Source organism: Portunus trituberculatus, chromosome 41 (genome assembly GCF_017591435.1).
Source record: "Portunus trituberculatus isolate SZX2019 chromosome 41, ASM1759143v1, whole genome shotgun sequence".
Taxonomy (NCBI): domain Eukaryota; kingdom Metazoa; phylum Arthropoda; class Malacostraca; order Decapoda; family Portunidae; genus Portunus; species Portunus trituberculatus.
The window spans coordinates 25305728-25330727 of record NC_059295.1 but is presented as its reverse complement, the minus strand read 5'-3'; the positions used below and the strand labels follow the sequence as shown (position 1 = coordinate 25330727).

General features: G+C 46.5%; 2 protein-coding genes across 4 annotated transcripts in view; one reads left to right on the top strand and one right to left on the bottom strand.

Moving 5' to 3' along the window:
* Positions 1 to 24819, top strand: part of LOC123516954 (protocadherin-15-like) — a 383101-nt gene extending 358282 nt beyond the window's left edge. For 2 of the 3 annotated variants that reach the window (XM_045276745.1, XM_045276744.1), the window contains 2 exons: positions 22522 to 22737; positions 24283 to 24819. The gene's annotated coding sequence lies outside the window, so the exon portion shown is untranslated. The remainder of the gene's footprint in view (positions 1 to 22521; positions 22738 to 24282) is intronic. The other variant, XM_045276746.1, reaches the window with a different exon arrangement.
* The window catches only part of LOC123516951 (carboxypeptidase D-like), a 27685-nt gene continuing 25563 nt past the window's right edge, over positions 22879 to 25000 (bottom strand). The window contains exon 28 of the mRNA XM_045276739.1: positions 22879 to 24195. Within this exon, the coding sequence (XP_045132674.1) occupies positions 24089 to 24195 (107 nt within the window). The 3' untranslated portion in view covers positions 22879 to 24088. The remainder of the gene's footprint in view (positions 24196 to 25000) is intronic.

Below are 25000 nucleotides of genomic sequence, written 5' to 3'. Positions count from 1 at the left end.
CACACACACACACACACACACACACACACACACACACACACACACACACACACACACACACACACACACACACACACACACACACACACACACACACACACACACACACACACACACACCTCTTCTTCTCTCTAAATGAAAGACTAGCCTTTCTTATTACCTCTCAAAGAAACACACACACACACACACACACACACACACACACACACACACACACACACACACACACACACACACACACACACACACCTCTTCTCCTCTCCTTCTCTCCTCATCCCGCGGTAAAGTAAACCCCACATCACCTTAATCTTAATGGACTTCGAACCCTTTACGAAAAAAAAAAAAAGGAAAAAGAAAATCACATCTCCCCAAACGAGCATTACTTAGCGGGCGATAGAAGAAGTGTTATAAGCATCATCGGTAACACTTTCCCCCCCGAGGCTTCCATCACCTGCGTGTTTCACCTTCCTTAAACGCTGCCTCGGATCACCACTCCTCCTAATACCTCCAAAGTGTGGCCTCCCTCCCCCTTAGCGAAGATAGGAAGAGTGTGCGTTAGTTAGCCTTGCCCCTCTCGTGTGTTGTTGTGTGTGTAGTGTTTACATTTGTATTCTCAAAGCTCTTTCTCTCACCTCCACTGTTTCAAAAGGCTCTATTTAAATCTGCACGAGTTTTTAAGGTGTTTATTTACGATTCTAGAGGCAGAGTAACAAGATTTCTGCATTATTAACTAGAGAAACGCTCTTGAAAACCCCGTTAATCATCTCTGTGGCTTTGGAAAATAGTCGTGTTGAGAGAAGAGCGATTTTTAAGGTGTTTTTGCAGTTCTAGAGGCAGAATGACAAGATCTCTACATTATTAACTGGAGAAACGCTCTTGAAAACCCAGTTGATCATCTCTTTGATCTTGGAAAATAGTCGTGGTGAGAGAGAAGAGCGATTTTTAAAGTGTTTTTGCAGTTCTAGAAGCAGAGTGACAAGATTTCAACATTATTAACTGGAGAAACACTCTTGAAAATCCCCCTAATTATTTGTATGGGGTTCGAAAATAGTCGTGATGAGTGAGCAAAGCGTTTCTGAATCCGGGGCTAAGTGGTGCGGCCTCCTGGTCATCCCGAGGCGCCGCTATCTGGATCACTATCGCTGTTATCTAGGAGGTGGTGAATCCAGCGAGGAGGATAACCATTACTCTCACTGGGCAAACTCCCTCAAGAGCTGGTAATAGTAGCGTATTAGACCACCCAGCCCTCAGCAGGGAGCGCCCCACTCCGCCCCGCCCCACCCCGCCTCGCTTCTCCTCGCCTCGCCTTGCCCCGGTAATCATTCTGGCCGCGGGACGATCTGAAGAGTTGTTAAGTAAATAAGATTACAGGGATGCACACCTTTCACTCTGCTGCGCCAGGGACTAATAACCATCAGCGGTGTGTGTGTGTGTGTGTGTGTGTGTGTGTGTGTGTGTCTCTCTCTCTCTCTCTCTCTCTCTCTCTCTCTCTCTCTCTCTCTCTCTCTCTCTCTCTCTCTCTCTCTCTCTCTCTCTCTCTCTCTCTCTCTCTCTCTCTCTCTCTCTCTCTCTCTCTCTCTCTCTCTCTCTCTCTCTCTCTCTCTCTCTCTCTCTCTCTCTCTCTCTCTCTCTCTCTCTCTCTCTCTCTCTCTCTCTCTCTCTCTCTCTCTCTCTCTCTCTCACACACACACACACACACACACACACACACACACACACACACACACACACACACTCAAAAACAACCTTCATCAACCACAAATCCACAACAGCAACATTAATAACAACAACAACAAACGTCTAACGAAAGAAAAGGAAAGGTTCGCGTGTCCAGTACATCTTACAAACAAACCAACGACCAGTAAACAGTAAACAGTAAACACAACAGCGAGAGAGCGAGGCGGACCAGAGGAGGAGTAGTGGTGGTGGTGGTGGTGGTGGTGTGCGTGGAGCGAGCCGATACCTTACCATTCAGTCTGGCGGCGGTAATGGGTTAATGAGGGCGTGGAAATGACTCCTACTACTGCAGCCATTTTTTACTCCCAGCACTGTTAAGGGGGAGGAAGAAGAAGGGAGAGGAAAAGAGAGGGAGAGAGAGAGGGGGGGAAGAGAGGGAAGGAAGGAGGAGAAGGGGGAGCCATGTGATCGTCTACCACCTGCGAGACACGAAGGAGGAAGATGAAGAGGAGGTAAAGGGTAGAGGTAGAAGAGGAGGGGGTAAGGAGTAGAGGTAGAGGGTAGAGGGTAGTGGAGGAGGAGGAGGAAGAGGTGAGGCAGCAGCGGCGCCCAAGGGAGGGAGATATTGGTTAATTAGTTTAAATGATCCGCGCTGTAATTGAGTCAGGTATGGGGGAGTCTGTTGCCATACACAGCTGCTCGTCTGTCTGCCTGTCTGTCTGTCTTTGGGTGGCAGAGGGATGAGATATGGACGTGTGTGTGTGTGTGTGTGTGTGTGTGTGTGTGTGTGTGTGGAGAGGAGTCTTGTTGGTTTGTTATCGCCTCCCTGTTTGTAGAAATTGGTGTTGATCATGTGACTATTGCGCGAGAGAGAGAGAGAGAGAGAGAGAGAGAGAGAGAGAGAGAGAGAGAGACGGGCCGCACCACATCATCTTAGCCCATTTTAGACGTCGGCACTCGCTGGACGTTACATTATCTGCGGCGGGGAGAGAATCTTGCGCCCTGTGAGGCATGACGTCTGATACGGTGCCAGCGGGGCCCCGGACGACCCGCGCCACGCAATAAATGATACTATTATGCCTCCTCGCCGCTCGGTAATATATGAAATTCCCCGCTGGTGGCCTCCTGTGTCCCTGCAGGGGGGGCTCCACTCAACCAAGCCAGCCTCTTGTACGTACCTCCTTCCACCACCACTACCGCTGCCTCCGCCTCCCACGCCACCTCTTCTTCAGCCGTCAAGGAGCTCCGGGTTCCCTCGACCTCTCGCGGCCCCAGTTCGATCCCGCTCATCTTCCCTTCACCTTCTCTCTTCTCATCGTGTACACCTAAATCAGTAGCTTCTCTTCCCCTCTCCTCTCCCCGCCAACCAAGCCTCCAGCCCCGTAAGTGAATGTAATCGCCGCGGTACGCCCTCCACGCCCGCTTCCCACACACCTGCACCACACACCTGCGCCACACGGCATGCAGACACCTTGCCTCAATCAAGTCCTCAGGCCAGACAGACCAACACTTGATACGAAGCGCATAATGAGGAGTGAAGGGTTGAGATTTTCTTTCTTTTTCTTTTCTTTTTTTTTTTTTTGGCTTAAATCTTTGTTCTATTCCGTAGCGCTTCACACATTCCAGCAGTAAGGTGCGGAGAGCGGAGCTGGTGCGTCTTTAGTCTTTATTTTTGTTGCTGTTGCTGCTTTCCTCATCGTGTATTAACAATAAAGTTGCTATAAAAGAAATGTATCTAGTTTTACATGAGTACAGAGAAAAATGGAATGGCGTTTTTGCTATTTTAACCTTTTTCAGTATTATGCCGCGTTTTCATATTCATTCTGGTTACTATTTAGTGATTTTATACAACTTCAGAAATATATGTTGCGATTAAAATAGTAAAGACTCTGGCCATTAATCCTTTGACGTCCATAGACCCTTCCTAATGCAAATATATTCGTCTAATTATACCCAAAGGTCATGGTAAAAATACGCCTCAGTTTTGAAAGGGTTAAAACTGTTAGATTATTGGAAAGACTGTAGATACCAAAAAATAAAAAGTTAAAAGTAGTATTATGAAAACAATCTCATCCTTCTAATTTGCATTCACTCGATATTCACTTCTCTATAAATTATTGATGATATTTTAATAATTATCTACATAGTGAAGGAACTGGCGGAGAAATTAATGAGGTGAAAGAATGTAAATTTACCATCATTAACCTAACTTCAACGTCGGAATGGAACACTAATATTTTCCATTGACCACTTCAGTAGCAGGACGCTTTTTCATATTTACTCTGCTTACTATTTGGCGATTTTATGCAGCTTCAGAAACTTGTGTGGGTATTTAAATTGTGTAGACTCTGGCCATCAACCTCCTCAGTACTGGGAAGTATTTTTACTTTTGAGTTTTGTGTGTGATAAGACAATTTTATTTACATCAAGAAAGGTCTATGGAGATTAGAAGATTAATGGCCAGAGTTTTCACTATTTTGATCCCCACATAAGTTTCTAAAGCTGTATAAAACCAACAAATAGTAAACAGAATGAATATGAAAACGCGTCATTGTACTGAACCTCCATAGACCGTTGCTAATGTCAATAAAATAGTCTTATCACACCAAAAATTAATGGTAAAAATCCGTTCCAGTGCTGAAGGGATTAAAAGCTGTGAATGGGTATAGGATATTTGATCTAGCAGTGAAAAAGTTGACTTAATACTCCAGAAATTATTGAGTTCTCCCATCATTCCTTCGTGTTACGTTTTAAACCCATACTCAGAAACATTTGGCTCTTACTACGACAATTTTCCAAGACCACAAAGACGAATAGCCGGGTTTTCAAGACAGTTTCTCCTTATGATAGACTAGAATTCTTGCCAATCCATCACCAGAACCATAAAAATACCCTTAAAAAACATGAGTATCTTCGACTAGAGCCTTTGGAAAGCAGTGATGGTGAGGGAGCAAAGCGTTTCAGAATACAGGCGTTAGAATTACCATTGTGTAGGAAGGAATATAAAACGCGACTCATTCTTCTTTACATTTTGAGTCAACTCCATTCCATTCATAATCAATGCTCCAGAATTGACCTCATCCATCATTGATTTCTTAATGTTGTGTTCCAGACTTAGCATCTTCTTAGGAAACGTAAAACTTCCATACTTCTCCTCTTCCTCCTCCTCCAAATCCTTCTTCTCCTTCTCCTTCTCCTTCTCCTCCTCCTCCTCCTCCTCCTCCTCCTCCTCCTCCTCCTCCTCCTCCTCCTCCTCAAAACTTGGCATCATATTAGAAAACTTAAAACTGGCTCCCACACTCCTCCTCCTCCTCCTCCTCCTCCTCCTCCTCCTCCTCCTCCTCCTCCTCCTCGTCCATTTTAATCGTCTATTGCATTCCGTTCATGTACTAGCAATGGATGACTTATCGATGGCGAGGGGACAAGATAGCCAAGGAATACGATGCACTTCCCTGGGTCTAATCAACGTCCAAGGCTTAGTGTATGTGATTAAGTTAATGACAAAAGCTCCGGCTGTTCCTGGAGGCGCGCCCGTACATCACCTGCAAACAGTTATTAGTTAGGTAGATAAGCTCCGCACATCGACCTTCATCTGATCCACCTCTCCGCCCCATGCCCGCCCGCCTGCCCGCTTGCCCGCTTGCCCGCCCGCGTCAGGTTAATTGTCAGAGAGTTAGAGAGAGGGAGAGGAAGAGGGATAGAAGAGGAGTAGAAAAGAGAAGTAAAGGAAAGGGGAGGAAAGGAGAGAAAAGATCGAGACATGAATAGGGAGAGATAGTCAGAAAAAAATATATCGTTTCCCAGTACAAGGAAAAGAGAAGAAAGGAAAGGAAAGGAAAGGAAAGAAAGGAAGGGAAAGGAAAGGAAAGGAAAGGAAAGGAAGGAATGGGAAGGAAAGAAAGAAAGGAAGGAAAGGAAAGAAAGAAAGAAAAGAAAGGAAGGGTTAAACGCTTTGCTTTCTCACCATCATTACTTTCCTAAGGCTCTAATTGAAGATATTCGTGTTTTAAGGGTGTTTTTATGTTTCTAGTGATGGATTAGCAAGATTTTTCGTTTATTAAAGAGATAAATGGTCTTGGAAATTAGGTTAGTTGTCTCTGTGGCCTTGGAAAATTGTCGTGGTGAGAGAGCAAAGTTTTCTCAATATGGGCCATACAAGGAAGTGGTCGTTATGTTGTTATCCTGCCCACTCTTCTTCCTTCACTATTTTGACAGAGGTATATTTTTGTGTTGTGTGTTTTTTTTTTTTTTTTCTCTTCCTTTTTTTTCTGTCTAAGTGCTTGGTGTGTCTGTCTTTCTGTTTATTTGTTTGTGTCTGCCTGTCTCTGTTTGTCCTTCTAGTTGTATTTGCTTGTCACCTTGTGTTTGTGCTCTCTCTCTCTCTCTCTCTCTCTCTCTCTCTCTCTCTCTCTCTCTCTCTCTTTTTTTTTTTTTTTTTATTTAAACAAAACTTAATACAAAGGAACATGTACCCAAAGGCGCACTGTCGTGTGCTACCTATTCTAAGGGTACTACAATCTATTTCTACAATATTTACAAGACTTAAAAATAGATAATATACAAGATGGTCAGCATGCAAATGGAGCACTATTCGTTTCACTTCACTAGCACTATTCACGCACTGCACTACACTGAGTGTCACGTCACAAAGAGTGTCAGAGGAGTTGGCAGTGTCTGTCTCCACTTATGTGCCATCAGTTTGACACTGTGAGTGTTCATCTCCTGGACGTGAGGCACCGCGGCCGTGAACAAGTTCCACATCCTGGAGACGCGTCCTGCGAAGGTGCGTTGATGCTGACACCCGTGGGATCGCGGCACCTCTACGGCGTCACCACCATTGAGCACCGTTCTCGTGCTCCGTGCGGTGACTCTTAGAGGATGACGCAGCCCTGCCAGATGTGGCACTCTTTGCACCTGTGCCTTATGGAACACTACGATCGCCGCCACGTCTCTGCGGTGTTCCAGTGAATCAAGGGGACGCTCAGGCTCTGGGTGAGGTGGTAGTGCAGCATCTACTAGCCGTATGGCGCGGCGTTGGATGCTGTCCAGTCTCCTTCTGTGTGTGGCGGCACAGGACATCCAGGAGAGAGCTGCGTATTCTCTCTCTCTCTCTCTCTCTCTCTCTCTCTCTCTCTCTCTCTCTCTCTCTCTCTCTCTCTCTCTCTCTCTCTCTCTCTCTCTCTCTCTCTCTCTCTCTCTCTCTCTCTCTCTCTCTCTCTTTTTTTTTTTTTTTTATTTAAACATAATTTATACAGAAGAACATGTACCCAAAGGCGCACTGTCGTGTGCTACCTATTCTAAGGGTACTACAATCTATTTCTCTACAATATTTACAAGACTTAAAAATAGATAATATACAAGATGGTCAGCATGTAAATGGAGCACTGTTCTTTCACTTCACTAGCACTATTCACGCACTGCACTACACTGAGTGTCACGTCACAAAGAGTGTCAGAGGAGTTGGCAGTGTCTGTCTCCACTTATGTGCCATCAGTTTGACACTGTGTGTTCATCTCCTGGACGTGAGGCACCGCGGCCGTGAACAAGTTCCACATCCTGGAGACGCGTCCTGCGAAGGTGCGTTGATGCTGACACCCGTGGGATCGCGGCACCTCTACGGCGTCACCACCATTGAGCACCGTTCTCGTGCTCCGTGCGGTGACTCTCAGAGGATGACGCAGCCCTGCCAGATGTGGCACTCTTTGCACCTGTGCCTTATGGAACACTACGATCGCCGCCACATCTCTGCGGTGTTCCAGTGAATCAAGGGGACGCTCAGGCTCTGGGTGAGGTGGTATTGCAGCATCTACTAGCCGTATGGCGCGGCGTTGGATGCTGTCCAGTCTCCTTCTGTGTGTGGCGGCACAGGACATCCAGGAGAGAGCTGCGTACTCAAGGTGGGGCCGCACCTGTGCCTTGTACAGCAGCAGTCTCCCTTCCTGTCGAGGAAACTGGCGATCCTTCTGAGAGCGGAGATCCTGTGAGAGGCTTTCTTGGCAATGGTTTGACATGGCTGTCAAACCTCAGCCCTCGATCCACCTCCACTCCAAGTATCTTGACGTCATCTTGGAGTGGGAGAGCAGCAGCGCCAAAAGACAACTTTCCTGCCATTGCTGCCATGGCGGCTGGGGACCGAGAGACAACCATTGCCTGTGTCTTCTCCGGCGCGAATGTCACTTGCCAGCGAGCACCCCACTCCTTTATCACTCGTAGCTGCTGATTGATGGCCTCAGCAGCCCGCCCACTGTCCTGGCGTGGATAGGTATAGGAGAGGGTGCAGTCATCAGCATAGGCCTTGACTCCTGGCAGTAGCTGGAGAAGATCATCCACGTAGATATTCCACAGGAGTGGGCCAAGAATTGAACCCTGTGGCACTGATGCCTCCACAGGCAGGGACTCAGATGTTTGCCCGTTGACAACCACCTTGAGGCTTCTGTCCTGCAGGTAATTTCCCAGGAGTCGTAGCAAGCCACCCTGGATGCCTTTAGCACGAAGCTTTTCTAGTAATCCGTTGTGCCATACTTTATCAAAAGCTCCAGCTATGTCCAAAGCAACCACTATAGTGTCCTTGCCGTCGTCGAGGGCGTCCTGCCACTGCCTGGTGAGAAGCATCATTAGGTCGGAGGTTGACCTTCCAGGTCTGAACCCAAACTGTTGGTCTGAGAGGAGGGCATTGTCCTTGAGATGGCTACACACCACCTCTGCCACGACCCTCTCAAACACTTTACCCACCACTGACAACAGGGATATGGGTCTGTAGTTTTTTGGGTCCGTCCTGGAGCTTTTTTTGTGTACTGGAACTACTCGAGCCTCCTTCCACACTGAAGGCCAGACGTTTTCCCGTACACAAGTTGTGAAGACTTGGGTGAGAGGGGCAGCCAGTTCCTGGGAGCATCGCTTCAGCAGGTGCGGGCTGATGTCATCAGGGCCGGTGGCTTTCTGTGTGTCCAGCCCCCGCAATAATCGCTTCACCTGCTGATGCGTCACCTCCACCATGGTGACAGTCTTCTCACATTGCTGGACCAGCTGAGGCGGTGGCTGCTGTGGATTCCCCACCTTCATTTTTCCAGCAAACAAGGAAGCCAGCAACTGTGCCCTCTCCTTACTGCTGGTGGCGACAGTACCGTCCTGCTTGCTGAGGGAGGGATGGATTCTTGGTGGCCAGTTCCTGTTTGTCCTTAACAAGAGACCACCAAGTTTTGTTTCCTACGCCAGTGCCACACAGTTTCCGGCGCAGGCTTTCCTCCCACTTTTTTAAGGCCCACTTGCTGGTTACCACCATCCTCCTGCATGCAGCCCTATGCAAGTCCTTGTTGCGCCGAGTCGGGTTCCTCTTGTAGCGGAGCCAGGCAGCATACTTTGCCTCAGCAGCAACACGGCAACGGTAGCCAAACCATGGCTGATCCGTCGGTCTGGTGGTGTATTCCCTGTGTGGGACGTGGCGTCTCTGGAGGGCGAGAAGGTGAGAGGTGAGTGCAAGTGCTTCACTCTCTGCTCCTCCCTGTAGCAGAGTGGCCCATGGGGTGTGGGTCAGGTCGCGGCGCAGGGAAGCCCAGTCTGCTTTGTTCCACAGCCAGATGGTGCGGGTGGTGGCCTCGTCCTGAGCCACGCCCACTTCCAGCTGTGTCAGTACAGCGTGATGATCAGAGCTGCCCACGAGCCCCAGCTGATGACACTGAAGCTTGTCCTCCTGGTAGTCTGAGATGACAGGGTCTAATGTCCCTCCTCGTTCATGTGTGGGAAGGTGACATGATCTGTCAGACCCTGCACCTCCAGGAGATTCTCGTAGGCGTCTCTTTCCAGGTGGTGATTGAGATCCCCCACAATCAGCACGTGGCTGCAGCTGTGTGCCATCATCAGGTTGTCTAAAGTCTCAGTCAGGTACAGGAGTGAGTCAGGCCCTTGTCGCGGGGGGCGATACAGGGCACACAGCAGGAGGGCTGAGCGGTCTGCCAGCGTTACTCGGAAGTACATCATCTCCATCAGTGGAGGCGTGTCTATGTCGAGTAGCTGGGCCTGCATTCCTTCCTTGAAGCAGACAGCCACTCCACCTCCTGTTCGCTCCTGTCGGTCCCTCCTCACCCAGTGGGTGAAGCCCTGCATCCTGCCATACGTGGGCTCCACCTCACTGTTCAGCCATGTCTCTGTCACCACAACAACGTCTGCATTGTGTCGTTGCACACAGTTGTGGTATAAGTCTGCAAGGTTAGTCCGGAGACCACGGACGTTGCTAGAGACGACCTTTAGTTGGCGGCGGGGCAAGCTGGCTGTACCATGGTGAGGGATGGTAGTGAGCGAGGCCTGCTAGTCCGAGGTGGTGGTTAGGGTCCGCGGCCGACTGCTGGTACTGGTGAAGAGGAGTGGTCCACTGCCGCCCCTGGCTCTGATTCCAGATACCAGGCTGAGGAAGGAGTGGGCGAGGTTGTGGTAAGGACTGAAATGAAGTGAGGTGGTGGGCGGGCTGAGGCGCTGCAGGTGGGAAGGGTGTGGCTGTGTGTCTTTCCACCGTAAGGAGCCGCTGTAGGAGACGCTCCTGACGTAAATCGTCAGTTCTGGCGTGGCAAGTAGCAGAAGTGTGTCCTTTCCGTGAGCAGTACTCACACACTTTTGCCTTGGCTCGCTTTTGTGTCTGCTTGGTGGCCTGGTGAGTCCTCAGTCCTTCGCTGGACACCTTCCTCGCGTCCTGCTGCACTTCCCTCTTAGTTTTCTTTTTTCTCCAATCTCCTGAAGTGGTCTGAGGAGAGGTTCGTGGGCGAACAGAGGCACCGCGATCTACTCCGTTCGCTGTGTTTATGGAGGAAGAGTCCCTGCTGCTCTGTGTGGCGGTAGACGTGGTAGTGAGTACCGAGCAGTCACTCTGTGTGGCAGAAGGAGTGACAGTAGACGCTGGGGAGGTGTCACAGTCGCTCTGTGTGGCGGTGGAAGCAGTGGAGGTAGGCGGAGCGGTCGTTGTTTCCCGGGCAGGCGAAGGGAAGGTGGAAGTTGAGAAAACAGCTGAGTGGCGGAGCTGTTGCGGTTTATCCGAGCTCCACCACGTCCTCCACCTCTCAGAGTCCTGACAAACCACCTCCCAGTGTTCGTCAATTGACTCTGCGTGGGCGCTGACTGCCTGAGAGCGTGTGGCTACTTGCGTCTGGCGCTGTTTTGACGCTATCAGCCTGTCTGCTACTCTGAGAGCCGCAGCAAACACGTCTCTGTGTTGTATGATCAAGTCTCGGTCGTCCTGGAGGGACTTAATCACACAGTTTTGTTGAGAGGCTTCCTCAGTGAGCTTCTCAACTAGTGAAACTAGCTCTCCTCTCCAAGCCCTCCCACTGACTCTCCCCACTGTCGTCCGGTAGTGGCGTTGGGGTGTATCAGTCTCCTCGATGATGTAGGTGACGGGGTCCGGGATGTTTGCTTGGAGTCGTAGCTGTTCCGTGTAGCTACACTTGAAGACTGGCGTATCCCCAAGGCAGCTGTTGTGACAAAGGTTACGGCAGGTTTCCTCGTCACAGCTCACGTGTTGAGTCTTAAGTGTTGCTTTGCCACAAACGCAACACCAATTCTGTGGCTGGTAGCCAGGCAAGTCTCGCCTGGCTATGGGGCGATGGGCGGGGCTAGACATTGAGGGAGAGGATAAGTGATTCCTGGGGAATTGTGGAGCCAGGTGTGGGGGCGACAACGAGTGTTGGTTCTAAACGACACGTGCGACACTAACACACTCGTGAACACAGACACTGAACACTGGCACAGAACACAAAGCACTTCCCCACAGGCGCACAAAAAACACACGACACTAACTACCTCTCCCACAAGTCAAGCCAAACCAGCCACGGAGAGAGAGATACAGGTTGTTTAAAAAAACTACCTTGGAGAGATTTGGCAACTGTGTGCTGCCTTAGGCCTCGCGTCAGGTCAGGCCCGGGTCTCGGTCACTGCACGGGTACAAACACTCTTTTCAAGTGATTTTTTAACACTATTGCAAGGCTTAGCACACCTTACACTTTTACATGGACACCAGGACACTTAGCACTTCAAGCACTGAAATTTTCACAACACTGCACTTTGTTAAACCACTGTAACACCACGAAAACACGGAACTCTCTCTCTCTCTCTCTCTCTCTCTCTCTCTCTCTCTCTCTCTCTCTCTCTCTCTCTCTCTCTCTCTCTCTCTCTCTCTCTCTCTCTCTCTCTCTCTCTCTCTCTCTCTCTCTCTCTCTCTCTCTCTCTCTCTCTCTCTCTCTCTCTCTCTCTCTCTCTCTCTCTCTCTCTCTCTCTCTCTCTCTCTCTCTCTCTCTCTCTCTCTCTCTCTCTCTCTCTCTCTCTCTCTCTCTCTCTCTCTCTCTCTCTCTCTCTCTCTCTCTCTCTCTCTCGTGTAGATTCTAACACAGCACATTGGACAGAAGATTGTATTGAGCTACGTATGATTTTTTTTTTTTTTTTTTTTATATAAACGTGCATAAGATTCTTTTTATTATTTATTTGCTACCAACTTTAGGTGTGAGAGTGACGCATTATTCATGTCTTAAGAATGCGTAATGACAAGCCGTATGCTTCTTATGTGTTCTTAAATTGTATGCATGTTAGTACTTCTTTCAGGGAAATTTTAGACTGTTGATGGACTTGCTTCCTTTTAAAAAGTTGAGCCATTTTGTTGACAATATCCATGAGTTATGAGGGAAGACACCAGTGATTTGTTCCCATACGTGGACGGGACGAGGAGGAGGAGGAGGAGAAGGAGGAGGACAATGAGCAGGAGAAGGAGAAGAAAGGGATAAGGAAGTAGTAGAAAAAGGAGAACAAGAATAAGGAAAATAGAGGAGGAGGAGGAGGAGAGGACGAGGACGAGGACGAGGACGAGGACGAGGAGGAAGAGAGCAAGGAGGAGGAGGAGAAGGAAGGGAATAAAGAAAGAGAAGTAGAAGAACCAGAACAAGAATAAGAAAAAGTGAAGAGGAGGAGGAAAAGAAGAAGGAGGAAGAATATGAGAAAGAGAACTAAGAGATAAAATAATATAAAAGAAAAACGAAGTGACAAAATAAGAACACAAACGAAAAGGAAACCAAATAATGAAGACAAAAAGACACTGAGAAGAAAGAAACACAGAAATAACGAAAGAAACACGAAAACAGACGAAATATTATAGAAGCACTTACAGAACAAAGAGGAGAGAAGGAGGAGAGAAAGAGGAGATTAGAATATGAAAAAAAAAAAGAATGGAGGCAAAAAAAGAGAAAACAAAAAGCAAGGAGCCGACAGAGTGTATACCCGCCCCTCGCTAAGCACTTTTTGACCTTCTCTCGCGCGATCCGTGTAATTACCTCATAGTCTCGACCCGCTACCGACTCCAGCATTATAGTATCGCGCACCGCAAGCCACTCAGCCACTCCTACATAGACTGCGGGCGAGCGAGCGGAGGGAAGAGAAGGGAGGGAAGGGTAGAGGGACGCAGGGACGCACAGCAAGGCGGAGTAGTAGTAAGAAGGGAGGAAAAAGGAGATACGGAGCTGTTTTGCATATAATGGTTTGGCAGGTCTTGAATTTGACTCAATAAAGAATCATCACTTATTTAAATCAAGGAACACGTGGCTTCACATCACTGCTTGCTGCTCCACCCCGTCTCTCTCTCTCTCTCTCTCTCTCTCTCTCTCTCTCTCTCTCTCTCTCTCTCTCTCTCTCTCTCTCTCTCTCTCTCTCTCTATTTCCTTCTTTTTTTCAGATTTACGGTTTTCGTTTTTTTTTTTTTTCACTTTCTTTTTTGTATTTTATTCTCTTTCCTTTCCCGGCACAGTAGATAAGTGTGTGTGTGTGTGTGTGTGTGTGTGTGTGTGTGTGTGTGTGTGTGTGTGTGTGTGTGTGTGTGTGTGTAAGCGGACCCGGTGGTTGATGGTGGTGGTGGTGGTGGTGGTGATGTGGTAGCATGTTCATAATGGTGTTTTTGAGTGCATCGCCTCCTTATGATGATGCAGATAGCGTGGTCAAGGTGCACGTAATGATGTTGCCTCCACACACACACACACACACACACACACACAGCGGGTCTTTGTACAGCTGCAGGTCCCGAGTGACGCTGAAATGTCGCTGTTCACGTTAAGGCTGAGGAAGTTTAGGAGTGTTGGTGTGTTGAGTGATGGAGTGCTGAGAGAAAGGCATTAGAGGGGAAAGTTGATGTTCTAGGTAAGAGGATTTTACTTCTGCTGCTACCATGGTGATGAGGATTGGTGATATGGTGATGGTGATGGTAGTTGTGATGGAGAGGAGGAGGACGATCAAACAAAGTAGTCAAGTGTGGAGGAATTACTACTTTGCTAGACACAGTGAAGGCTGTACAGTGTTTTCTTGGACAATAAACAAAAGATTTTCAGTCTGCTCTCTTCCGCCGCACTCGTCCACTCTCCCCCGCGCGACAAGCTTCCTCAGCTTGTGTACGTGTGGAGCAGCAGCAGCAGCAGCAGGAGCAGCAGGAGGGAGTCAGAGTGTGATCGGGTCCGCGGGTGGCAGTGACAGGGCGGCAGCAGCTGGCCGGCCTGAGGTGATGGCAGACCGCAAGGTATTATTCTCGTGCAACAAACGCGCTCCGAAATTTATGCTGTCATTACTTCTTATTAAATAAAGACTGCTTCATTCACCGAGCAGAAAGTACCGCGAAAAGATTTACGCGCTTATACGCGTATCGCGGCAGAGGGACGCGACTCGCAATCTACAGGCATTAAAAAATGGGCGGTGAGCCGCCATGTGCTGCAGCGTGGCCAGTGTCCAGCCGCCCGCTATAGCCTGGTAATTACCTTTGGCCGGTGGGCGTGCCTGCGGGCGTCGTGTGAACATTAGGAGTCATCAGTGGTGGCGAAGAGCACCCTGCATTCCCTGGTGCTCGGTAGTGTAAGGATCTCCATTCATCTTGTGTCCGCCGCCGCGTCAGCCTCTCCCGCGCGCCATTGGGGGTCGCCCGCTGCTCGCCCTCCCTCCCTATCCACGCCGCCCTGGCTTCGTTGTTCGCCAAGCTTCATTATTTCACCTTAAAAACGCTCTCCGCGCCATACCAGGTGACAGTGCGCCGCTGATTAGTATCAGGTTAATGCTTTATTGTACAAAAGGCTTTTGAAAGAAGCGATCAAAGCCCGGGACCGCGGCAGGTCCGTGCCAGGCCGAGGCGACGGAACGCGGCGGCCGGCAACCCCGCGTGGAGGGCAGACCCCTGGTGGTGGGTTTAACAACTATTCGCACCTATCGACAAAAGGTAATCGTGATGCGCCGCAGTGGGGATGACAGATTCAAGAAATATGAGAAATGGTGTGATCCTCTCACGATCGTAAGACAAAGTGACTGCAAAATATATGAAGAGCTTAGAGTGTGCGTGGCGGGACGCCTTTGGAGGCGGTGATAGATACGAAACTCGTTAATACAACGTGCCTTTATCTGACAGCCTTAATACCCGCTCCCGAGGCTGGAAAAATATAAGCCACATTGTGTGAGAATATATTCAATGCGGTGTTGTAGCGCACACCGCAGGCGTGCAGGAACGTGCGGGCCGCGTTGCTCTTCGCTGCGCTGTTCATCACGGCCAGGAAAAAAAGAGGAAATGAATTGGTGTAAGTATCAAGCGTACATTAGCGACCTTGCAGACGGAGGCGAGTCGCGCCGCGGTGGAGGGAAGCATCACCCGAAACGCCCACCACTGCAATATATAAATGTACAAATAAATAAAAGAAGAGATAAAGTCCGGTGATGTACGAATATTAAGAACACCGGCATGTAGAACTGCACGACAGAGTGTTGGGAATTATGGTGGTGGTGGCGGGCAGCGAGATAAGCAGGTGACGTGGATGAAGCAGGGCAGGCTGAGGGAGGGTGTGCTGAGGCAGGCTGAGGCTAGGGCAAGGTGACGGAGGGTGTGCTGAGGCAGGCTGAGATAAGGAAAGGAAGGTGACGCGCCACAGACAGGTCCTGGAAGAGGAGAGGGCGTTGGAAAGACGAGACTAGGTGACAAAAAAGACAGATGACAGACGAATGTAGAAATAGACGGTAGTAGGAGCAGTAGTAGCAGTAGTAAGTAGTAGTTGTAGTAAGTAATTAGTAGTAGCAGTAGTAGTAGTTGTAGTAGAAGTAAGTAGTAGTAGTAGTAGTAAGTAATCAGCAGTAGAAGTAGTAGTAGTAGTTATAGTAGTAATAGAAGTAGTGGTAGTAATAATGGTAGTAGTAGTAGTAGTAGTAGTAGTAGTAGTACTAGTGTGAGTAGTAGTAGTAGTAGTAGTAGTAGTAGTAGTAATAGTATCACCACCAATACTGACAACAAAAATAACAGCAACAACAACAACAACAACAACAACAAGCATACATAACAAAGGAGAGCAGCGACCCACTACAGACAAATAAATAACCACGCCAAGCCCTGAAGGATGTTGTTGGAGGCCGTGTTAGAATAACTCTTCACTCTCCTTCCCTCCCTTCACAACCCTCCCCCCTCCAACCCCTCCCACTTTCCCACCTCCAACCCCCAACAAACAGACTTGGACACGCCACCCAGACACACTCAAACGTCACCCATTTCTCACAGAGCTTGTCTAACACACACACACACACACACACACACACACACACACACACACACACACACACACACACACACACACACACAGTTTAATAGTCTTGCCTTCCTTTTCTTTAAGTTCCCAAGCATGAAGCACATTTATATTTATGGATTAGAAAGTTCAGTATTAGAATAGACCAACAGAGAAGTGATGTCAGTGTTATTTGGAGTCGTTTGTTGTTTGAGAATGTTTTCTTTTCAGTTTTTTGAGGAAATTAATGAAGAGTAAGTTTTTTTTTGGGGGTGGGGAAGAACTTGGAGCTTCTCATTATAAGTGTTGTAAATGAAGGAAAAATATTGATAAGAAGATTCGAGGTAAAAAGAACAATGTGGTATTTTCTATCTCTTTGTCCCAATACACAGAGAGATAAAAGAATATTGTACTATTTTTCTATCTTTTTGTTACCATGCACAGAGAGACAGAAGCTCTACAAATTCTGCTTAGTCTTCCTTACCCTTGCTTATTGTAATTTAATGTGTGTGTGTGTGTGTGTGTGTGTGTGTGTGTGTGTGTGTGTGTGTGTGTGTGTGTGTGTGTGTGGGTGGGAGGGGGGGAGGGGGTGAAGAAAGTTAAGGCAGTCAACATTATTTTGCTCTAAACAGGCCTCCATGTTAGACTTCAGAAGAGAAACTGAACTCGTGTATAGGAAAATTTAGAGGAAAACATTTGATAATAATGAAAAAGATAATAAAAACGTAATATTTATTTTTTTTCACTGCTACTGTACATCCATCCAAAACTTAACTTATTAATGGCCAAAGAGAAAGGAAAGACTCCAGCCCCAACAAACCTACCTGAACACTTACCAAAACGATAATCTATCCCCAGCGAGGTCTAATAGCACTAGTTCAGGTGGTGCTGTGAACTCTCCATTAACCTCTTCAGCACCATGACGTGTTTCTTCATATTTATTCTGCTTATTATTTGGCGATTTCATACAGCTTCAGAAACTCATATGGAGATTAAAATAGTGAAGACTCTGTGCATTAATCTTCTGACCTCTATAGACCATTCCTAATGTAAATAAAATTGTCTAACTATAACAAAAACTCGTAGTAAAAATGCGTCCCAGAGCTGAAGGTTGTGATCTCGGTGAACGCTTCCCTTGGCTACCTCCTGTCATATCTTTTAGGGAGCTTACAGTTTAAGTGGGCCTTTTTTTTATATATTTTGTTGCCCTTGGTGAGCTTCCCTCTTGCATGAAAAAAAAACACTAAAAAAAATATAAAGTAAATAAATAAAAAATCCAAAACTACGGTACTACATATGAGTGTGTGTACAGTTCTGAATACACACACACACACACACACACACACACACACACACACACACACACACACACACACACCTGCTAAAGACCATAACACAACACACTAAGCATTACCCATTACCACACACACACCAACTCAACGCACCTAACAAATAAAAGGGGAAAAAAAAAAGCAGTGAATAAAAGTACATACAGAAAAATCCAATAACTAATCTTGGAGGCAAAAAGAGAACTATATGTCAGCGTCGCCTCAAAACCCTGTGATGGACGAGGCTGCTGTGTTTTGTCCACAATTCATGGCGGGATTACGTCGTCTGAGCCTGATATAGAATGGCAGTCACGGGGTATTCATAAGATGCGGCTTCTCTGTCCTCTCTCTCTCTCTCTCTCTCTCTCTCTCTCTCTCTCTCTCTCTCTCTCTCTCTCTCTCTCTCTCTCTCTCTCTCTCTCTCTCTCTCTCTCTCTCTCTCTCTCTCTCTCTCTCTCTCTCTCTCTCTCTCTCTCTCTCTCTCTCTCTCTCTCTCTCTCTCTCTCTCTCTCTCTCTCTCTCTCTCTCTCTCTCTCTCTCTCTCTCTCTGCCTTGTTTTACCTCTGCCCTGCCTCGCTCCTTCCCTGCCCTGCCCTGTCTCTGTTCCCTTGCCTCTGCACTGACTTTGCCTTGCCTCTCTCTCCTCTCTCTCCTCTCTTACCTTGCTTTGCCTTACCCTGCCTTCCCTTGCATTGCCTCGCCCCGCCTCGCCTCGCCTCGCCTCTTCTTACAACTATAGCCTGCATTACTTTACTTACTCTCTTTTCTCTGTCGTTCCTTATCCCATTGCCTTGCTTCTGTCTTTCTCTTCCTTGCATTGCATGACACTGTACTTTCAACCTCTCTTTCTCTCCTCTCACTTGCCCCACGTCTGTCCTGCCGCTCTTCTTGAATTACCCTGATCAGTCTGGTGTCCTTCTGTCTCTCTCTCCTCGTTCACTTTGTCGCGGTAAGGGTTGATGAGGGAAAGGTGATGTTAAGGCGAGGTGTTGGTGTGGTAATGGCTTGTTGGTTTTGTTTGGGGTGTGTTGTTATTCAAGGAGAGTGCGACGTGCCAGTATTGAAGTCATGGCGAGTAGTTTAATCTGATTCTCTCTCTCTCTCTCTCTCTCTCTCTCTCTCTCTCTCTCTCTCTCTCTCTCTCTCTCTCTCTCTCTCTCTCTCTCTCTCTCTCTCTCTCTCTCTCTCTCTCTCTCTCTCTCTCTCTCTCTCTCTCTCTCTGCATTGTAAATTGATAAAAATACTTATAATGAAGTCAAAAGAATGAAGCATACATAGAAATTATATAAAAATTCAATCATGGCTTCTTTCGGCTTATAAAAAAAACATTGATTGACGAAAAATGGCAAAAAAGAAAAACTGCAAAAATAAAGTACTTAAAAAACACACTTTAACTATTACATGCTTAGATACGAAGAAAAAAAAAAGTGTTTACCTGAAGAGGCTTACCAACATAAAGAAAATCGGTAAAAAAAAACTGCAAAAATATAGTGCTTTGAAAAAAACACCTCAATGAATTTTTTTACCTGTAGAAGGCTTACCAACATTTCTTCCCCCCACGTAGCCAACTAAACCTTTTCCCTTCAAAATTTAATTCACTCAAGCCTTGACTCCCGTATAGCATCATGAATCAAAGGGAAACCGTGCTATGGGGAAGGATCTAAGGAGAAGGGAAGGGAGAGAGGGGGACTGGTGTGGTGGTGGGGAGGCGGGGGTGTTGGGGAGAGCAGGAGATGTGGCGGGTGAGGTCAGACAGAGCCCCCGCCGTGAGCTGGAATGGCTACCTTGGGGAGGAGGAAGGGGAAAGGGGAGGGGCAGGTAACTTGAGAGTGACGGTGAGAAGAGAAGGTAAAGGCTCGTATTCTCAAACACTTCTGCGCTTCACCTCCACTATTTCAAAAGGCTTTACCTAAATTTACACGAGCTATTAAGGTGTTTTTACGGTTCTAGAGGCAGAGTGACAAGATTTCTACATTATTAACTGGAGGAACACTCTTGAAAACCCCGCTAGTCATCTCTGTGGCCTTGGAAAATAGTCGTGGTGAGAGAGCAAAGCACTTTTTAATACGGACCTTAGGGTTGTGAGGGAGAGAAGGGGTATCGTAAGGGAGGAAAAGTAAGGTAAGGGGAAGAGATAAGTGGGGAGGGGAAAAATTAATGTGAAGTAATGTTAGAAGAGATGAGAAAAGGGAGGGAAAGAAGAAGTGAGGAGATGCTTTAGAGAGAGAGAGAGAGAGAGAGAGAGAGAGAGAGAGAGAGGCATAGACGGAGGAGATAAGGAAGTGATATGAGAACTGTCGAAAGAAAAGAGGGAGTCTGTGTACCAACATGATCTAAACAAGCGTCAGTCCTTCACATAACAATTCACACTTTTTGTGCCACTCTCGAATACTTTTTTAATTGTTTGTACAAATTGGTTTACATAAGAGGAATTAAGAGAAATAGATAAGATCCAAAGAAAACTATCATAGAAAATCAGAAAAGAAACTCTAACCCTTCAAAAAAGTAGGTTTGGTTTTATTTATTTATTTATTTATTTATTTATTTATTATTTTTTAGGGCCGATGAAGAAGAGCGGAAAGTGAGTGAATGTGCGTGTGTGAGTGCCAGGAAACGGAGGAAAGGGAAACAATGAATGAATATGTGTGTGTGTGTGTGTGTGTGTGTGTGTGTGTGTGTGTGTGTGTGTGTGCTCCTGCCAGCTAAGACATTGATAGATAGTAATAATCCTCAATACTCTCACTGTACCACACAAATGACACGTGGGTGAAAGTGACAGTTAAAAAAATGAAACGGACTCACTACTGAAAAGATAAATGGCACATCTTGTCAAGAAGAGAGAAGCAGCCACGTGTGTAATTATATATGGATGATTAGCTGGCAGAAATGTCTCTGTCTAATAGAAGACAAGACAGCAATTAGTGCTTGAAAAGGTCCCCGTGTATCAAAAAGACTAAGGAACATACAACGGTACAGCTTGATGGCAGGGAGGCCTGGGGCCCACACTCACAATGACCGCTAAATGACACAAACACGAGAAGTTTATCAAAGCGAATGAAATAGATAAAGCAAAAACAATGATGATAATGACAATCAGAACATCAGAACAGTAACAAAAAAATGAACTTATAATACACACATGGACAAAGTATCATGAACACACTCTTGTACCGTATCTCATCGTATCAGCCGACACGCTTCCTTCATTAGATTATAGATGCGTTTCAGAGGAGATGGATGAGTGAGTGTGGGAGTGTGTTGGGTGGCGAGGCCATGAGTGATCGGTAACTGTAATGGTAGTACCGGTATATGTTTTCCTTAGGAGCAGTACGTCAGAATGTTCTAATAACAGTGATGGGATTCTTTCCACATAATATTAACCATTGTTTCACTCCTCCACCTCTGCCCTGCCACCCCCCACTGTTCTCCCTCACCACCCGCAGCCTCTCATAAGCCGCCGTGACCACCCTCGCCGCGTGACCCTTGTGGCGCAAGGCACGCCGCGTTACGCCCACAAAAGGTGCCCCGCCGACCCACCCCGCCCAGAGGCTGGAGGACATGCCTACCGCTGGCCCGGGGTGGGGGGACGCCTTTCTAAGGCGCGTCTTCATTTGTCAAGCGTCAGCATGGCCGTAGTATGGGCAGCCGCCTCGGCAGGCTGTTTGTCGCTCCCCTTACCCGGAGAAATAGGTCACTGCCTCACTGGTGACATCATCAACACTTGCCGGTTTCTTGTCTAACGAGGAAGTTCTGCTAACGTAATGACGACGCCTTGACGTGTCTATGCCGCGCGATTACGTGACACTTTGAAACTACCAAACTGCTTCTGTCAGGATGAAACACACACACACACACACACACACACACACACACACACACACACACACACACACACACACACACACGGGGCCACACGAGCATAAAGCCCAGGCCCTGTAAAACTACAACTAGGTAAATATACACACACACATCTGTTGGGATATCTTTTGCCCCATGAAATTCATCTTGTGGGGACATTTCTCAAAATTAAGTTTACAATAGTGTGTGTGTGTGTGTGTGTGTGTGTGTGTGTGTGTGTGTGTGTGTGTGTGTGTGTGTGTGTGTGTGTGTGTGTGTGTGTCTGTGTGTGTACGCTCGGCCGCCCTCTAGCAAAATTATATGCAAGTTTATGTAATATTGACGCTATTTTCTGTAGTTACCCATATAACTTTTCATTTTCTTTGGTGAAGAAAAATCCAATGGTGGAGGACTTGCTTTTTTACATTACTTGATGGCACAACAGTTCATCATTACATTACTTGATGGCACAACACTTCATCATTACATTACTTGATGGCACAACACTTCATCATTACATTACTTGATGGCACAACACTTCATCATTACATTACTTGATGGCACAACACTTCATCATTACATTATTTGATGGCACAACACTTCATCATTACATTACTTGATGGCACAACACTTCATCAGAGTGTTAGTGCTTGTGTGTTAATCATGTACGAGAATGTATCCAAGACTTGTTGTTGCATGATGTATGTATAATTCAGCGGCGAGTTGTTTAGTACCAAGTTTATTGTGGAGGCAGTGAGGGGATGTCCACATCACGTGCACTACAGTCAGCTTCATACTTGATAAAGCGGTTTTTCTTTCTATATAGAAAAAAAAAAAAAAAAAGACATTGTAAAAGTAGAGGAGGGCATCGATGGAGGGTGACGATAAGTGTAGAAACAAGGAGGGAGTTGGGATGGAGAGGCGGGCATTAAATGACATTGAGAAAGGTGTAGCTTACCAGGCACGTCACGATATGATATTTACCTATTAGAATTAGAATCCCTTTAGTTAAGTGTTGGTCTAGGTAACAATAAGGGTAAGAAAGGCTGCTTCATCAAGTAGGGAGGCGTCTGTACATGTAACGTAAGAATCAAATGATGCTGTATTGACAATGCTTAATTCCTTACATCTCTTTACAGGCAGAATTTGAAGTGTCACAGGACGTCACTGCATGTCTTCCTCCGGGCACGGCATGATGGCAGGCGTGGCTGGAGTAGAGCGTGGCGTGGCAAACTGCACTGAAGGGAGTTCCAGCCCACGAGATTGCCACTGCCTGCCCAAGAACCACATGTCCTGAAGGTGCATATCGTCAGTCACTCAAACATCACTCAATGCATACACAGACACAGGCACAGGTTGGTTATGTTAACAAGCATCTCTTTGGCTTATTTTTTGTACCTTATGCAAGATACTTTTTCTGACTTTTAATAAAATTGGTAAAAATAAATTGCTGCCAGAAAGTGAATGAATAGTTGCAGAGAAAAAAAAACACGTTCTTGATAGTTTGCATCATTTATTTGGAACATATACAGGTATTTATAAATTTTAATTAAGGCACAGTATAAAAATATCACAATTATATTTATTGAAGCCATTCTCTTAAAACAATCAAAGTAGATTAACATTTCATATAAATTCTCAACTTTCAACTTGTTTATATATTATGCTCTAACAACATTTTTGTGCATTAAAGATTAACTACGGAAGCATGTTCATAACCATTTCCCTGCCACAGGTAACGACAAGTGTCACAGGTTACCAAGATTACATTACATATCACCTTTGGAAGAGTGTGTGTGTGTGTGTGTACATGAGTTAGTTACAGGAGGATGAAAAAGGAGGTGATTACTTGCTTCAGCAGAGACCATCATAGAGATCAGCTACCATTGTGAGCAAGATAGGACATTAAGAGGGCTCCTTCCCATACACCTTTCTTCTTGACATGATGCCAGACTGTATCAAGGAAAAATAATAATAATATGCAACACTGTGCTGAGCAAGTATTGTAGATAGGCAGTCAAGGAAATTTTTGTATGGAATGTAAGCCTGCTAGATAGTGTAAGAAATGTGAGGCAGAGGGAATAGAAGAGAGAAAAAAAAATAGGATGAGAGTAAGAGTGAGAGTGAGTCATCCTTTCCCATTTCACTTACAATTATTTAAGGATGAAGGCAAGCAGTTACTCTAGTTGCTAAATCATCCATCATCACTAATACTTCAGTCTCACAACATGACCTTCCTGTTTCCCTTATTTACATCAGTCTGCATCTCACAACACGAGTCTCCCGCTTTCCTCATTTACACCAGTCTGAAGAACATTTCCATTCATCTAGGTGCTTTTTGTACTTCACACCAAAAGAGGCAGACACCAACAGCTTTCCATTGAGAAGTTAGACAGTCATTCACTACAAGAGACCATCAAGCAATCGGCTGGAATAGATGTTGCTGTCTAATTGCTTTTGGCAAATGCAACAAACTGTAATTGAGGAAATGAATTGCAGAAAAGCTTATTGAATACTGGAGCAAAACTGATAAAAGATCAATCACGGACCCAAATATCAAATGTGACGGCATTTATTTAATCAGCTGCAAAAATATATATATGATTTCCTGGTTAATAGCAATACAGTTCATTAGGTTTGACCATGCCAGGTGAAAACTCTAATAAAAAAAATTATTGTTACAATGTGGTTTGAAAATGTAAAGAATCACCGTAGTGCCTTCTTGTTGTGTGCCAGAGCATCAATGAACAGCTCATCTTCATCAGAGGAGCTCGACACCAAGTCATGGTAGGAACGCCTGTTGACACGCTTCTCTGTGAAAGAAAAGATTTGTTACAGTAACACACACACTCTTCTCTCTAAAATCATACTTTCACTCACACCCTGTCTCAATCACACAGGTCCTTTCAACAAGAGAACGCACAAGACACCTTCCAGCCATTGCAGCACAGGCGGGATGTGGCAGGGCTTTGTGTTATGTTCAAAGCTCAGGCACTGCACACCCCTCACCTCGCTACTCTGCGCCTCTCTGGCCCGCCGCCCCTTACTCAAGCTGCGCGGTCGGCAGAAAACTCTGAGCACCCACACATGGTGGCTGTACCGTTCAGCAGGACTGAGCATAATATACGCTCCTTCCTGCCACGGTACAGTCGCCTGTGGAACCAGATGGTGCACCGCTCCACCTCCCTGCACATCTTCAAGTGCCGAGCGAACGAGTGGCTCGCCCGACCAGCTGTAGCTGACACGTTATATCAAGGACATATTCATTGTCTCTCTACCAATTACACTCTAAACATCATTATACCATTATTTTTTGTAGACATAGCCATAGATAGCCCTACGCTCGTAACGACTAGGGCTTTGGCATTGTGTATTATATCTACTGTTTAAATAAAAAAAAAAGAGAGAGAGAGAGAGAGAGAGAGAGAGAGAGAGAGAGAGAGAGAGAGAGAGAGAGAGAGAGAGAGAGAGAGAGAGAGAGAGAGAGAGAGAGAGAGAGAGAGAGAGAGAGAGAGAGAGAGAGAGAGAGAGAGAGAGAGAGAGAGAGAGAGAGAGAGAGAGAGAGAGAGAGAGAGAGAGAGAGAGAGAGAGAGAGAGAGAGAGAGAGAGAGAGAGAGA